Source organism: Vigna unguiculata, chromosome 5 (genome assembly GCF_004118075.2).
Source record: "Vigna unguiculata cultivar IT97K-499-35 chromosome 5, ASM411807v1, whole genome shotgun sequence".
Taxonomy (NCBI): domain Eukaryota; kingdom Viridiplantae; phylum Streptophyta; class Magnoliopsida; order Fabales; family Fabaceae; genus Vigna; species Vigna unguiculata.
This window is the reverse complement of record NC_040283.1, coordinates 47,965,388-47,981,228: the sequence shown is the minus strand read 5'-3', so window position 1 is coordinate 47,981,228 and position 15,841 is coordinate 47,965,388. Positions and strand designations below refer to the sequence as shown.

The window sequence follows — 15,841 nt, the reverse complement described above, 5'->3', positions numbered from 1 at the left end:
GTCAAAAGGTATAATTAAACTAAAATACTATAATGAAATGTGTTTAAAATGTCAAATAAACACGGTTAAAATAACTAAATCTATACATTTGCAAAGTTGAAAGACTAAATTGGTTCAAGATTTTCAAAGAAAATTAATTTTAATTTTCTCTAAAAGTTAAAAGATAATAAATATATTTCACGTACAATTAATTTACAATTAATTTATAAATAGTTTATCTTATATATTCACATACAGTTACTTATTACAAATTTAAAACCATAAATGCAAAAGATGGTTAATTTTAGTAATGCATATTTATTTCTCTTTAACCAGATATCAAATTTAAATTATGTATTAAAAAGAAAGAAGAAGAAGAACGAACCAATTTCATTATCTCTCGAATATTCCCGAGAACCACCATTACCTCTTTTAATATTTCGAGAACTAAACTATCCCAATCAAATATGAAAATGGCAAGTTCATACGAGCCGGAGTTATAAAATTCATTTAATCTATAACTATATATAAAGGGGATTCCCTCTTTTGTGTCCACATTTCATAATTCCAACTTTACCCTTTATAATTTAATTATTTATTAAATTTTTAAAAATTAATGGTTATTTGTATAAGTTTTTATAAAATTATTTACTTATCTCCTTTTTCTTTTTTTCTCCTACTATTCATCAACAGTTATTTTTCTCTTATTTTCTCCGTACATTTTATTTTATTTTTTATAAATATACTTTTATTTTATTTATTAACTTAATAACATTACAACATCATCAATTATTAATATAATTCAAAAAAATGTGTACACACAGGCGCGATAGCGCCTGTGTTTACACTAGTTTAATAATAAAGTTGATAGGAAAAGTAAGAGAGATGTGTTTCAATTTCTAATTAATATTTTAGAGTTATAAGATTAATTTATGAGGTTTGAAAGAGAATACTAAAGATTCCGTATTCAATTTTTTCATTAACAAAATATTAATAATTTGTCGTTAATTGTCAAAATATAAGTCTCTTACTTATCAAAATTTGAGTATTTTTTATTTAAAGGTTTTATGTTTCAAACTAATAATAACACTTTGCTTACGATATTAACTTCAAATTAAGTTTTTTTTCTTAAAGATAAAAACTTAATTAAATAAAAAAATATATAAAGACTAAGAAAAATTAAATCACTAATTAATCTAAAAGATAAATAGTGTAGAAAATCCAATTAAATCACAGAAGCTAAAAAGCACGAATAATAGTTGAGATCTGCCACAATAAAAGAAAAGCTGTTCAAGGCTAAGCGTGTTCCTCGTTCTCTCCCTCGAACACAACGAGGTTGCAACTCAAACACTGTACCATGAAATCTCTCATTTTCATCCTCACACTGCTCATCATCGCTGTTTTCTCACAAGCAGCAACCCCATTAATCACTCTATCTCAATCTCAATCTCAACCTGAAGCGAATGAATCTTTCAAGGTCAACCAAACCAAGTCACAGGTAAAAAAAGTTTCTTTACTTTTACAAATGTTCCAGAAAGTAAAATAGAACAACACCCTATACTCTAAAATCTTCAAAGTCATCTACTTTTACATGTAAACTTTGGTTCAAACAATGTTTGACCTGAAGGAACATAGAAAGAACAGAGAATATGAAAGGGTAGTTAGATTTCGATTGTGAAGTGAAGCATTTTTGAGATCTTCTTACTGCGTTTTACAGAACCAGGCTAGTTCCTGTAGCTACACGGTGACCATCAAAACAAGTTGCAGTTCTCCCTCTTACACCAGAGATCAGATTAGTCTTGCATTTGGTGATGCTTATGGCTATCAGGTTCGTTCTTTGTCATGAATTTCTCTTGAAATTTGAATGCTTACTACATGAAATGAAGTAAATTGGGGGTTAATTTGGTGCTGATTAGTGTTAATCAATGAATGAATCAGGTTTATGTGCCGAGGTTAGATGATCCTCGTTCAGGAACATTCGAGCGGTGCTCTACGGATACATTTCAGATACACGGCCCGTGTACGTATCAAACATGCTATCTGTATCTATACAGGAATGGATACGATGGTTGGATTCCAGAGAAAGTGACCGTGAACAGCTATGGCTACAAACCTGTTACGTTTTACTACAATACTTACATACCTAATGGTATTTGGTATGGCTTTGACAACTGTCGCGGTTATTTGCCTTCTACTGCAGCAGAATAGTGAACTGTAGTGTTACTTTTTCATCACTATGAAATAATTAGAGGTCCATGAACCCTGGTGTTCTTCTGGGTTCAGTATAGTGGACTTTCTGTTCACCCTTTTGGAGTGTGTTTCATGTATGAACTTGCACTTTTCTGGTTATTACCATCTGGTATTTAAATTCCATAGACTTTTTGGTTTTTGCATGGATCAATGGTTTGTTCTTTTGGTAGATGTTTGATTTTCTGGGACCTGTCCACCACATGTTTGACATAGTGCCTCAATGTGCAAAATACTGTGGAATTGTTAACTGCATATGATCCTGCTGATATAAAGTAGTGATGACAGATTCTATCTGTGTTACCATGCAGCCTTCAATTGACACGTTTCAGGAGTTCATGTGTTGTTTCTATGTTGTGCCTTCAGAATATAGAATATACTCATAGACATTAATTTTGGTATTTTAAAATATATTAAAATGGTTTTTAAAGTATCAAACATCGTTGTGTTGTTGGTGTTCAACAGGAAACAACACTATGAAATCCGGTAAAAATTTGGACTCTTGTTTGAGCTATGTATTCTTGTATAGCTTAGTTCAATTGACACTTTGTTTCAGCTTTGTATACTGAAAATGGATGTGTGACTTTTGTAGCAATGGCTTGCTTACCTGCTAAAGGGTAAAGAGAAGGATATGTTGTAATTATTTATCTTATTTTAGGGTAACCAATACTTGATTTTGGTTTTAGAGAAAGTAACCATTACTTGATTAGAACGCTTGTTCCCCAACTTGATTATGAGATTTTTTCTGTCTTCCATGTTTCTATGTGTTGAAGGCTGTTTTTATAGCAATTTGGTGTGGATGAGTTTTTCTTCCACAGTGGCAATCCATATCTATATTATATTATTATTGCTTCCTAAAAAATAATTGTTCTCAAGCCTAAACTAAAGACAAATACTAGGGTGGGTAAGTATATAGAAAGTCTTCTAAAAAAGTAAACTACAAAATAGAATAAAACACAACAGGAGTTTAATTATGTTTTTTAATGCCATTTTCAAATGAAACTTTTCTCAATACAAATAGAGCGTTTGAACTTTTCTTTTAAATAATCAGATTCAAGATTAGCTAATCAAGATACTATATTTTTTAAAATCTGTCCTCTGAAAATACTAATTACCCAAGTTCCTTACACCTAAAAAAAAATCATAAAATTGTGGTGAATACACTCAAATCAAATTTTCATTTTTACAATAACATTCTATTTTTTTTTCTTTTTCAGATTGATTAATATTGGAACTTTAATAATACTCATTAAGAACAATAAACACAAAAATTATAAGTTAAGATTCACGATCTACCGTCAGCTTTCTTTTAGTCTAATCAACACTCTCGAGAATATGAAAAAGGATATATATAGAAGAACTGATTTTTCTGAAGAAGAAAATACATGAAACTTTAATATGTTTTGTTCTTCTTATGTAAATTCGATTCTCTTGCTTTGTTTTTGAAGAAATATTAAGACTTTTAAAAGGAAACATTGTTTCCTCTTCAACTTCTTTAAGCATTGAGTGATTTCCAAAATTACTAACACCTCAATTTGTTAGATTTTTTTTTTCTACAACTATCTTCTTTTTTAGAGTCATAGTTTGTCCAAGATGATTATCGCAATGAATTTAATGCTATATATATAACATTAAATGTCATTCTTCTTTGGGGCTTTAGATATGGTAGTTGTCCATGTTACGTGTCTCTAGCATGTGTTGTAGGTGCAACAATTTGTACTTTGAAACATGACATGTCTTTTAATTAACTTTATTGTTAAAGATTTTTTATCATTGTGTCAATTAAAAACTTAATTATAGATTAAACATATAGATATTTTTAGAGAAGGAGTAAAGATGGTAAGTTGGCAGTTTTAAGGTAGGAATGTCAATTAAAAACAATTTAAATCAAAATTAACATAATTATTCGTCAATGAAAATGAAAATGAATAATGATAATTAAGAAAATAAAATTGTAATTTTCTTATTAAAAAGAGGGAGTTTGAGAAAGGTATAATAACAAGAGAACATTTTGAAAGGGAGCTTTAAAATAAAAGAAGCACAAAAAAATTATTTGAAATAAAAATAAGTTACTTAGAAATCTAGACAAGAGGTTGAAGAGATATATAAAAAGGAGTTGGTATCAGGGATAACAAAACGGGTCAGCCCAACCTGTTTTGGTCCTCCCCGCATTTTGGTCCGTAAGGTGCGGGTAAGGTGTGGGTCGGATTGGCCTGCCCCGTAGTTTAATTTTGGATTTACTTTATAATTTTGGTTTTATAACAACTTAAGAAAAATATGATTTAAAACACCAGAAGAATAAATTTACAATGATTTTTATTATAAAAAAATAATTGTTTAAGAATATGTAATAAATTTGATTATTATGTATAGTGTATTTTAGTTATTGTTTGTATAAATTTTCATAAAAAAATGTTGTATTTTGATTAAAAAAGACATTTGTTGATTTTATTATATTTTATATTAATAATTTAATTAATTATACTATATGTCTGATATTATTATAGTTTTTTATAAAATAAAATTGTGTTGTAATAGTTATTTTAGTGTTAAAATTGAGAGAAGAGATCGAAGGAAAATAATTTATTAAATAGTTAGTTATCTCTCTTCATGCAGCCAGACTTTAGGGTTTTACTAACACTTGGCAAGCATTTGTTACATATTGATTTTCACTATTCATTTCATTTTCCTAGATGTTATTTCCATTTTGTCTATTTTTATTATAAAATCACTACACTGCTATCAAATTAATATCTAGTTTTTCGTATCGTATGAGATGAGTATCTTCGTATGATAATAAATCTACTTCTACTTCTTAATAAGAAATAATTAAATCAAAAGGATAAGTTATTTTGAAGAAAGCATATATAACATTTTTTAGTATATTTCTTTTTCTTAAAAAAAATAATAGAAAAGTAATTAATATATATTTAATTAGTTGGATGATACTTACATCGGTAATAATGTGTCAATTTTGTCTTGCTGTTAAAGACATTTCAATTAGGTTCCAATTTTTAAAGAGTGTGTCAATTAGGTCATTTTAAAAAAATATATTTAAGGGCGTTAATGGTGCCCCACATGTTAATATGTGTTTTTTTTATTTCTGTTTCTTTTTTACTTTTTTAATTTCTTTTATTATTTTTGTCACGTATCAAATCCTGATGTGATATGTGACATTGTCAGTGGCACACGGTAAACAATGCCAGGTGTTAGTATAATGGTCAAGTGTTATTGCCTTTATTTCAATTTGGTACCTAAATATGTTTATTTGTTTCAATTTAGTCCATACATAAGTATTATTTATTCAATCTAGTCCAATTGTTTTTTTCAAAATAGAGCAATATTATTTCTCTTAGATTTGAGACCAAATCTATTAATCTATTATTTATATAAATGTTATACTATATATATAAATTTTATGATTAATTTTTTTAATTAAATAATGAATCAAAATTTATCAATTAATATATGATATATTGAAAAGGTAATTAATGTTTGGCTTTTGAAAAATGTAATTAAATTTAATTAATTAAAGAATAAATTAATCACAAATTTTAATTTGTATAACTACAAATATGTATGGTATTAATAATTTTAGATTGATGTATTAAATAATAATTTACAAATATGTATGATATTAATAATTTTAAATTGATGTATTAAATAATAATTAGTAATTCAACAATTAATATTAAATGGTGAATTAAATTTTATCAACTAATATATTATATGTTAACAAGGTAATTAATGTTTGACTATTGAAAAATATAATTAAATTTAATTAATTAAAGAAAAAATAAATCACAAAATTTAATTTTATAACTACAAGTATGATATTAATAATTTTAAATTGATGTATTAAATAATAATTAATAATTCAACAATTAATATTAAATGGTAAAATAAATTTTATCAATTAATATATCATATGTTAAAGAGGTAATTAATGTTTGATTTTTGAAAATTAAATTAAATTGAATTAATTAAAGAAATAATTAATCAAAGATACTTTTATGAAGACTAATTTGAGTCAAAAAGATATATATAGACACTAAATTAATTCAAAGAGACATAAGTCAAAAATAAATTAAAATCAAGACAATGCACGTGATAATCATGATAATCATATTTGTTTTTTTTTTTTAAATCAGAGATTAACACATTACATGCCGTTAATGTCCTTAAATTTTATTTTAAAATACAATAGAAATGTCTTTTACCAAATTAACGCATCTTCACGAATCATCCAAGTAAACACGACGAGACTAAATGAACTTAATAACCTAATATATACTATTCATGGTGACCATGTGCAAATTAAATCATTGGATTGAAGTCAAATCGCAAATTGTTCCACCCAAAACTAAAATGAGCATGGATTTGGGCATCTTCAACCCGGGGAGCATTCTTTGTTACGTTATATCTTTCATATTATTTTATAAATAACAAAAAAGAAAATCATGAAAATTTCATTGACTAATCTTCGTTTAGAAGAAAGCAAATACAATATTAGTACTCACAAAGATTAAAAATCTTTTACAGACGAATGCATTTCCTTCAACTATTTAATCTTTTACTAGACTGATTTAGTTTTCCATCTTTGTTCAAAGAGTCCATCACATTTATTTTCTTTAGAATGCATAAACAAGATAATCTAGACAGTATAATTAAATATGTTTAATATTATTTGTAGTATTTTATGTTAGGTCAGTAGATTTTACGTAACATTCTTGAATTATATTTTAATAGTGTAAAAGAAATTGTTCCGTGATTATATTTAATTTAAATAAATATTTAGAAGAATATTTCCATACATTACAACAACAACGTGATTTGAAATCAAAGTAGAAGGTTTTTTTTCAACCAAAAGTTAGCAATCTTTTGACGTATTTACCTTAGTTTACTATTGAGTGTGAATGAAGGAGCATACCGTTCGTTCAGAAGAAAGCGTAGAAAGATGCATCTGCTTCATGTGCTTACTGTGAAAACAATGTCTTAGTCTTCACAAGCCATGTGTTTTCCAAATAGATTGTGTGCAGTTTAATTTTCTTCAACGCCATTATTTGTCTCAATTAATGCAATTAATGCAATATCAGTAAAACCCAACATAACTTTATGACTAAAATTAAGCCAATTTAACTTTATTGGAAGTTTTTATAAGACCAATTTAAAGTACATAACCTGTATAATTCTCATTTTATAAGTCGATTTTATAATATGGTATCAGAGTTATATGTTGGAGTGTTGAAATCTATTTTAACCAAATTTGTTATTTGTTAGGTCTATTGTTCCACCTGGTATCGGACTACCACTTAATGAAAGTTCACTTCTTCCTTATATATAGAAGAAGAAATTGGGTACGTACATGTCATATATCAGTCTCTGAATCTTCAAGAGCAAGCAGATTTGGATATAACATGGTCAGAATCTGACAGTGGTCACATTCTAGTTAACTTTGTTTATGTTGTAGTGACTTTGCTGATGATGTTTGGTTTGTATATATGAAGTTCTTACAGTTTTTTCACCATTAACAAAGTCTTATGTCATGGAAAATGTTAATTTCATGCAGGAGTTTTTGTTCACAGTGTTGATCATTCTGAGTGTTCTTGCACCCGGATTCAGCAGCACAACAACTACTTTCAATGTTTTGAAATATGGAGCAGTGGGAGATGGACAAACCAACGATTCTCCGGTAAATCATAATCATGAACTCTCATCATTCTAGTTTTCACAGATTGTTTTAATAATTTCTTCCATTTTAAACCTATTCCAAATTATGTTCTTGAAGCCTATGCCATATACCTTTTACACAATCTTCAATATATACTTTCAACAGGCCTTTCTGAAGGCATGGAAAGACGTTTGCCAGAGCAAGTCACACATATCTCAACTCATCATACCAGCAAAACGGACATTCATGCTGAAGCCTACTACCTTCACTGGTCCATGCAAATCAAATTACACCTACATTCAGGTAATTTTTCTTAGTAATCCAACACGTTAAGAAATGGATTTTAAACCTAATTTAATCTTATAAAATCGACTTGTAAAGTGGAGTTTGCATCTACTTGTATAGTGTAAATTAGTCTTATCTTAGTCGTTGAGAAACTTCTAACACATTTCTCTTACGTCGAGATATATATATTTTGAGCGTATTTCAACTTTTATGCAAAATGCACTCAAAGACAGATATCTATGAGTCATCAACTTTGTGGTAGTGTTAGAAATTCCACGTCGACTAGAGATAAGGCCAATTCATAATATATAAGTAGGTGCAATCCTCACCTTACAAACTGATTTTGTGGACCTTACAAATTGATTTTGTAAAATTGAGTTAGACTTAAAATTCATTTCTAATCAGTAAAGAAGTTTTGACGGTGTACGTAGAATATTGTATACACGGTATAAGTATGCATAGTTTAAGCCAAAGGAAAATGTACAAAGCAGAAGATCCTAAATTGAGTCATATATCTTGGTAAAAGTTGAAGTGTTTGTGGGATCTCAGCTTTCAGGGAACATTGTTGCACCAAAAACAAAACCGGAATATTCTGGATTCCACACGAATACATGGCTTGGCTTCTCTTTCATCGATGGTTTAATTATCAGTGGAAAAGGGTCCATTGATGGTCGAGGCTCTATCTGGTGGCAACAACCTTGCTTAGGAAATCCACAACCTGTAAGTAAATATTTTGCAGTGTTCTTTCTCTTTTGTTCTTGCTTTCTCCATTGTTTTTGACTTGTTAATTCCTCATTCTATTATTTAACAATATAGCCCAAATTTTCTGTTTCAGGGGAGAACGTGCCGTCCACCAACAGTGAGTAAAAAAAAGCTCTTCATACTTTCTTTTTGCTACTCATTATCTAAATAATGATCCCAGCACTTATTCATTACAGAGTGAAAGATGGGGTTAAATATGTTTTTGATCCTTCAAATTTCAGTGAATTTTGAAATTAGTTCTTCATCTTTAAAAATACGTAGATTTAGTCCTTCTTACCAATTTTTGTTAAGTTTATTTGATATTTTAAACACATTTATAATAATATTTGAGTTAACATTGAAGCGAAAATGTGCCAAACAGTGAAAACAATTCAAATATTATCGTAAAATGCACTCGAAACGTCTGATCAACTTAACAAAATTTGGTTACAAGAACTAAATTCACGCATTTTTATAGATGAAGGACTAAATTGGTCAAAAGTTTTGAAGATGAACTAATTCCAAAATTTATTGAAACTTGAAGGACCAAAAACATATTTAACCCTTAAAGTAAAATCTGTCTTTTTTGTTCTCGGAAAAAACAAATTAATATAATTAAGGAGGTAAAATATTTCTTCATGGTTTTTCGTTAAAAATTAAGACAAGGATGACACTCATGAACAAATTAAAAATTAAAATTCATAAGTCTGATATGTTTCAATTTGTCAGACATAATCGATAATATTGCCGAAGCTTATACAAAATTTAAGTTTTGGACCTTTTATTGTTTTCTGCATAAAGGTTTACCTCGCATTATCAGTATGAAAAAGTGTGACAACTTTCATTTCCTTCAAGTTAGGATCACTTTACTTATACTTGAAAAAGGTGTTAAGAATTCAAGATGATTTCAAATTTCACGTTAATTAAAAGGAAAATGATTTTTTATCACTAAATTTTCACAATTTTTTCTTACAATTTTAGGTGTTATTTTCTAAGTGGTTTTCCATTTTTTTATTTTCTCATTCTTAATATTTCAAAACCACTTAAAAGATGTCACCTCATATTGTAAGAAAAAGTTGTCAAAATTTTGTAGTCAAAATATCATTGTCCTAATTAAAAATGAGTAAGATGACTAATATATAAGTAGAAAAATGCATAAACTCGTTAGCTTTATCTGATGGATTGGAAGAAGTGTTCTGATCTCTTACATAACACATCTTTTGTGAATTCATAGGCAGTTACATTCAATAGATGCAATCGCCTTCAACTGAAAGGTTATACAAGCATTAATCCTGCAAGAAGCCACATGACTCTAACAAGCTGCCAGAAAGGCACCCTCTCTTTCCTGCATTTAGTTGCTCCTGGAAATAGCCCTAATACCGATGGCATTGATATTTCTGGCTCTAAACACATTAAAGTACTTAATTCTTTTATAGCAACAGGTAATTAACTTTACATCTGCATGTAACGTAGCACCAAAAAATTTTGGTAAAACCTTTGAACTTCTCATAATGACATAATTTAACTACAGGTGATGATTGCATTGCTATTAGTGCTGGATCCTCCAACATCACAATATTTGGTATAACATGTGGTCCAGGCCATGGTATCAGGTTAGTTAGTATTTCTTTATACAAATATATTACTGTGTCAATTATATCATATATCATCCCTTAATGAAAACAAGTCTAGATTAATGAAACACTCTGTTTTACATTAACTTTTGTAAACTATACATTAATAAAGCACAGTTTTTTATATACACAGAAGTGCAATTCTTTGACCCACAAATCCAATTATAAATTATGCGTTTTGTGTATCATGTTCCTTTCCTACTTTTAGTTATAAGGTTTTTAAAATTTTTGTAGCATTGGATCATTGGGAACACGTGGAGAGACCGACATTGTCGAGGACGTGCATGTGGAGAATTGTACTTTGACTGAAACATTAACTGGTGTAAGAATCAAGACATGGCAGGTAATTGGCAAACAGAAAACAACGTTAATTATATTTTCATTCCGAGTCTAAATTCTCTGATCAATTTTTTTTGTGTATCTGTGTCTTTAAAATACACCGATGTTTAGGGTGGTTTCTGTTTGTCTGTGTCATCATGTTGAATATAATAGGACTTGTATTTTGCATTAGGGTGGTGCTGGATTTGCTAGGAGGATCTCGTTTGAAAAGATTACGTTTGTTCGAGCCAATAACCCAATTATCATTGACCAGTTTTATTGCCCTCATAGAACGGATTGCAAAAACAAGGTACCACAAGTGTAGATAACCCACCAATTTCATTCACTGTTTATCATAACTAAAATTGACCAACACCATTTTTCTTCTGTTATTTCTCTTCAAAGACTGCATCAATCAAGGTAAGTGACATAACTTACAAAGGGATCGTTGGAACATCATTGACGGACAAAGCAATCAACTTGAGCTGTGATGAAAACGTGGGATGCTCCAACATTGTGCTTGATCATATTTACATAACATCTGCAGTTCCAGGGCAGAAAGTTTTCTCCTTTTGCCATAATGCACATGGAACAGCCACCCACACCAAACCATCCGTGAAGTGCTTGCTGAAGTAGCTTTTCACAATAATTTATCTGTTGTCTGTTGGATTTTCTTTTTCTTTTGATCATGGAGACGAATAATCATGTAAAAGATCTGTGTTTTTCTTTCGATCATATATATATATATATATATATATATATATATATATATATATATATATATATATATATACTTTGACAGTATTATCCCAAATGATTTTGTGACAAATATTCGTTGACAACCACATTTTTCTCGAACATAAATAAGATTTGAAGGGTGTGAAAATATTATGACTACGTGTCAACTGATACGTATGATTAGACATTACGCCAATCAAATGTTGTCCTACATTTGAGTTGTGTTTATTTTGCAACCAACTAATGACTGGACCGAAATAGATATTGAGATGCAAATGAGAATATAAGAAAAGCAAGAAAGATGAAGGTATATATATAATAATATAATGTAATGGATGGTATGATATAATGTAACGAATTCTATAAGAAGGAAACATGGTTACCTGATATAACTACTAGGCAAGCCAAGGGAAAAAAAGGAGGGTAGATTGGTTGTTACATTGCAATTGCATGCTAACACAACAACATATTTGATTGTTTTTGTTTTGGTGTCTGTGTTGTTGCAACCTGCAATCGCAACCGCATGGGGAAGAAGCCGCCGCACCTGTCCGACATAGAGGCGGCGCGATATCCCCCACCTCCACCGCCTAATTTCTACATTCCACAGCCTCGTTTGTGGTTCTCATGGTTGGTGCCACTCATTTTCTTGGCCAACATTGCAATCTTCATCTATACCATGTATGAAAATGATTGCCCTGCCTACTTGAACGACGAGTCTTGCCTTTTCTCTGAATATCTCGGCAGATTCTCCTTCCAACCCTTCAGGGAAAACCCTCTCCTTGGCCCTGCAATCCGCACGTGAGAAAGTTTCTCTTTTCTCTCCAAAAGCTTTTTTGCATTCATCATCATCATCATGGATGAACATTCAACAATCTGCATGAAACAACGATTTTCTCTTTCACTTTGTATGTTGAAAGTCTCGTGTCGACTAAAGATAAGACCAATTTATAATATATAAATGGATACAATTTCATCTTACGTTCTATTTCTTACCATTGTCGATTTGAAGAAATATTTGAAGAAATAGAAACAAAACAATGTTTGATTTTTCATTTCATTTGCATTAACTTTCTGCAGGCTGCGGCTGTTAGGGGCCCTTGAAGAGGACCTAGTGGTGGACCAACAAGAAGTGTGGCGGTTCTTTTCCTGCATGTTTCTTCACGCTGGAGTCGTGCATTTGCTAGCCAATATGTTCAGCCTTCTCTTTATAGGGGTTAGGCTTGAGAAGGAATTCGGATTTTGTAAGGCATAGTACTGAAGTTATGCAGATTGAATTGAACCTATTCAATGTGATTTTCTTTAGTGTAATTCTGATCTCTTGGATTTGGCAGTGAGAATTGGACTCTTATATGCGCTTTCTGGTTTTGGCGGAAGTTTGCTCTCCATTTTGCATTTGAAAGAGAACAAGTCAAGTACCGTATCAGTTGGTGCATCTGGTGCACTTTTTGGGCTTCTGGGTGCCATGCTTTCTGAGCTTCTAACTAACTGGAGTATCTATGCAAATAAGGTACTTTGAATTCATCGATGTATTGTTAATGTTGAATACCAAAAATTTCAATAAAGAATTTGAACTCATTGGAAGACAATGTGAAAGGACAAATTTTAATCCATGCTTGGTTCAGTGTGCAGCTCTTACAAGCCTATTGATCATTGTTGGTCTAAACTTGGCTGTTGGATTTCTACCTCATGTGGACAATTCAGCTCATGTTGGAGGGTTTTTGTCAGGATATTTCCTCGGTTTTGTTCTCTTAATGCGCCCTCAATATGGATATGTAAATCGCAAATATATACCTCCAGGATATGATGTCAAACGTAAATCAAAGTACAAATGGTATCAATATTTCTACCTGTTCGTGTCACTGGTCATTTTACTTCTCGGGTAAATAGTTAAAATTTTCTTGCTTTTAAACTTTCACAATGCATGTTATTATGTTCCGTTCAAGATTCAAGATTGAATGAGGTAAAGTTCTTACTTTTCTTGTTCTGACTCAATGAGTGTAATTTGACAGATTTGCATATGGCCTGGCTAATCTGTACATAGAAAATGCAGACCAAAGATTTCCCTTCCTAGAGAGTTATCCAAGATGAAGGGTTCTGACTGCAGAGTCAGTTCCTCAGTTTGCATGAACAAACTGAAAATATTCCCTTTTAGAAGCGTTTACGACAGTGCATACATGTCTTACAGAAACAGATAATGAAAGCTTTGAGACATCTGCATGATTTGCAACTGCTTCTGAGAATTTTGGTTTGAAATTCTTTCTTCTTTCGAGGTACATGATTGTTTATGCTAGATTCAGAAGAAAAGTCCAAATTCCAGTACTTGAAAATCCACAATACATGTATTTATCTACTTGGCTTCTTGTATGGATAGAAGAAATTCTTGAATGCTGACCATGTGAAATAGTGCTCCCAAGTGTATTACCATCATCACTTATTCAAAATTGTTCTGTCTTTTACTTCCAGAATCAGCTGTACGTAGATCTCATTACAACTGAATCCAAAAACAATGAATATAGTTCTTCATTTTTTTTTTCGGAGGAACTAATAGCTCATCCAATAGGTTTTGATTTAATTTATTTCTTTGTTAAAGCAGAAATGCAGAAACTTACTGCCACACTATTCTGGTAGTTACATAACTAGCAAATTTACTGCACCATTTTTACACTTCTGTCACTTACAAGTTAAAGATTTATTTATAAGTAAAGTTCATATACAAGTTTCAAAAGATTTGAAGACAACATGATCTGTCTTACAACAATAAAGAACCACACTTTTTGAACTTAGCACGTTACTATAAAGAACCAGGATGATGCTATATTTCACATGATTCAGAACGACCAAAAATCGTGTAACGGTTATTTGCAACATTGTCATAAACAAAATCTCTGATAAACCTGCAGTCATGTATTACATATATCATCAAGCCTGTTGCACTTAAGCAATTAAAGAACACCAGAAAACCCACAAAGCAAGAGGGAAAAATAAAATACTACTTACAGAGGAACAAATTGAAGAAGAATTGCTATTTGTGGAAATGGCAAGTCTATGTATTCCATTATCTTCAGTACTGCTTCAGACTTTATGTAGGATCTAGAATCAACCAGAAAGTCATTTGTGTCACTGTGAACTCTTCTTTCTTGTAATTTACAATCATGAATTTCTTTTCCCCCCAGAACTACATTAATTCAGTTGAGAAAATAATGGAAAATTTAACAGAAATTTGTACAAATGTTTATGAACCTTCAATACGCGTACCTGTCATTTTCAACCAGTACAACACTTGAGATGTCATCAGGAGCTCTTCCTGATCTCCTAAGCAACATTTTACCTGCTTCACTCTGAAGAGCTTCATACCTAATTGTCCTAAAAATCATCAAAAAAGCGTAAATAAACGAAATAACTGATCAAGTTCTTTTTCCCTCTGAAGTCTTAACCAAGGTAAGAAACAACTTCAATATATGGAAGATCAAATTTTAATGTGAGAGTAATCAAAGGGAGGAATTATCACAAGAAAAAGGAAACAATAGATCATATACTTATTCCGATCGTTATCACGAACGAACTTCACACCCCCGTTGCACAAGTTGCATACTCCTGTATCACAAGAAAGAATTTTGATTTCACCCAACATTAGCATTGAAGAAAATAATCACTTGCTTGTTAAAGGTAGCACGAAGAAAAAGATGCAAGAGGGTTAATTACCATCAAACAACATGATGGGTCGTTTGTCTTGGTCGAAGAAACTGGAAGTTGCTTCAACCCAGTTGGTTGTGTCGCTTCGCGGTTGTGACAGAGTGGCAAAGGTGCTAAATTTTCGACGAGGCATCGAGCACAAGCTTGAGTTGAAGCGCATGGCACAACCAGAAAGTGTTGGAAGTTGAAGAGCCATTGAACTCGGAGACACAGCAAAAAGAAAAACGAGATAAACTCAAGAAAAGCATATTCTTGCCATTTTAATTTAACTGGGTTTTAAGAAAGGGTCATTTTTAAGTGATTTTTTGAGAGATTAATTGTTATATTACAAGTGAATATGTAATATTTAAAATGTTAATGCAGCTTGGGTAGGAAGAAGTGTTTCAGAGTTCAAGAAAAGAAAAGTAGGGTTCTTTTCTTAAAAATATTGAGAAATGTCAAACTTTATAGAGGTAATCTCTCTTGTAAAAAATTATATTATGTGAAATGTTTTGTAATAAAAAACTATTTATTTAAATTTAATTTTTTGTAATGA

General features: G+C 30.6%; 4 protein-coding genes across 4 annotated transcripts; 3 read left to right on the top strand and 1 right to left on the bottom strand.

Annotated features, from left to right (window-relative positions):
• The first annotated feature begins 1,207 nt into the window (after positions 1-1,207).
• LOC114183445 (embryo-specific protein ATS3B-like) lies at positions 1,208-2,380 on the top strand. The gene is made up of 3 exons (XM_028070466.1): positions 1,208-1,477; positions 1,697-1,807; positions 1,918-2,380. The coding sequence occupies exons 1-3, from the start codon at positions 1,337-1,339 to the stop codon at positions 2,185-2,187; spliced, it is 522 nt and encodes a 173-aa protein (XP_027926267.1). The 5' UTR covers positions 1,208-1,336; the 3' UTR covers positions 2,188-2,380.
• Positions 2,381-7,569: 5,189 nt separating this feature from the next.
• Positions 7,570-11,604, top strand: LOC114185746 (probable polygalacturonase At3g15720). The gene is made up of 10 exons (XM_028073640.1): positions 7,570-7,646; positions 7,796-7,918; positions 8,063-8,200; positions 8,732-8,902; positions 9,018-9,041; positions 10,158-10,365; positions 10,455-10,536; positions 10,792-10,900; positions 11,069-11,185; positions 11,281-11,604. Exons 1-10 carry the CDS (start codon positions 7,644-7,646, stop codon positions 11,509-11,511), a joined length of 1,206 nt encoding a protein of 401 aa, XP_027929441.1. The 5' UTR covers positions 7,570-7,643; the 3' UTR covers positions 11,512-11,604.
• A 151-nt stretch (positions 11,605-11,755) lies between these two features.
• On the top strand, positions 11,756-14,144 carry LOC114184060 (RHOMBOID-like protein 5). Its single transcript, XM_028071298.1, has 5 exons — positions 11,756-12,411; positions 12,691-12,854; positions 12,945-13,120; positions 13,236-13,492; positions 13,623-14,144. Exons 1-5 carry the CDS (start codon positions 12,137-12,139, stop codon positions 13,699-13,701), a joined length of 951 nt encoding a protein of 316 aa, XP_027927099.1. The 5' UTR covers positions 11,756-12,136; the 3' UTR covers positions 13,702-14,144.
• A 30-nt stretch (positions 14,145-14,174) lies between these two features.
• Positions 14,175-15,588, bottom strand: LOC114184061 (DCC family protein At1g52590, chloroplastic). Its single transcript, XM_028071299.1, has 5 exons — positions 15,316-15,588; positions 15,150-15,207; positions 14,869-14,976; positions 14,611-14,703; positions 14,175-14,507 (listed from the first exon to the last, which is right to left on the bottom strand). Exons 1-5 carry the CDS (start codon positions 15,500-15,502, stop codon positions 14,426-14,428), a joined length of 528 nt encoding a protein of 175 aa, XP_027927100.1. The 5' UTR covers positions 15,503-15,588; the 3' UTR covers positions 14,175-14,425.
• Positions 15,589-15,841: the final 253 nt, after the last annotated feature.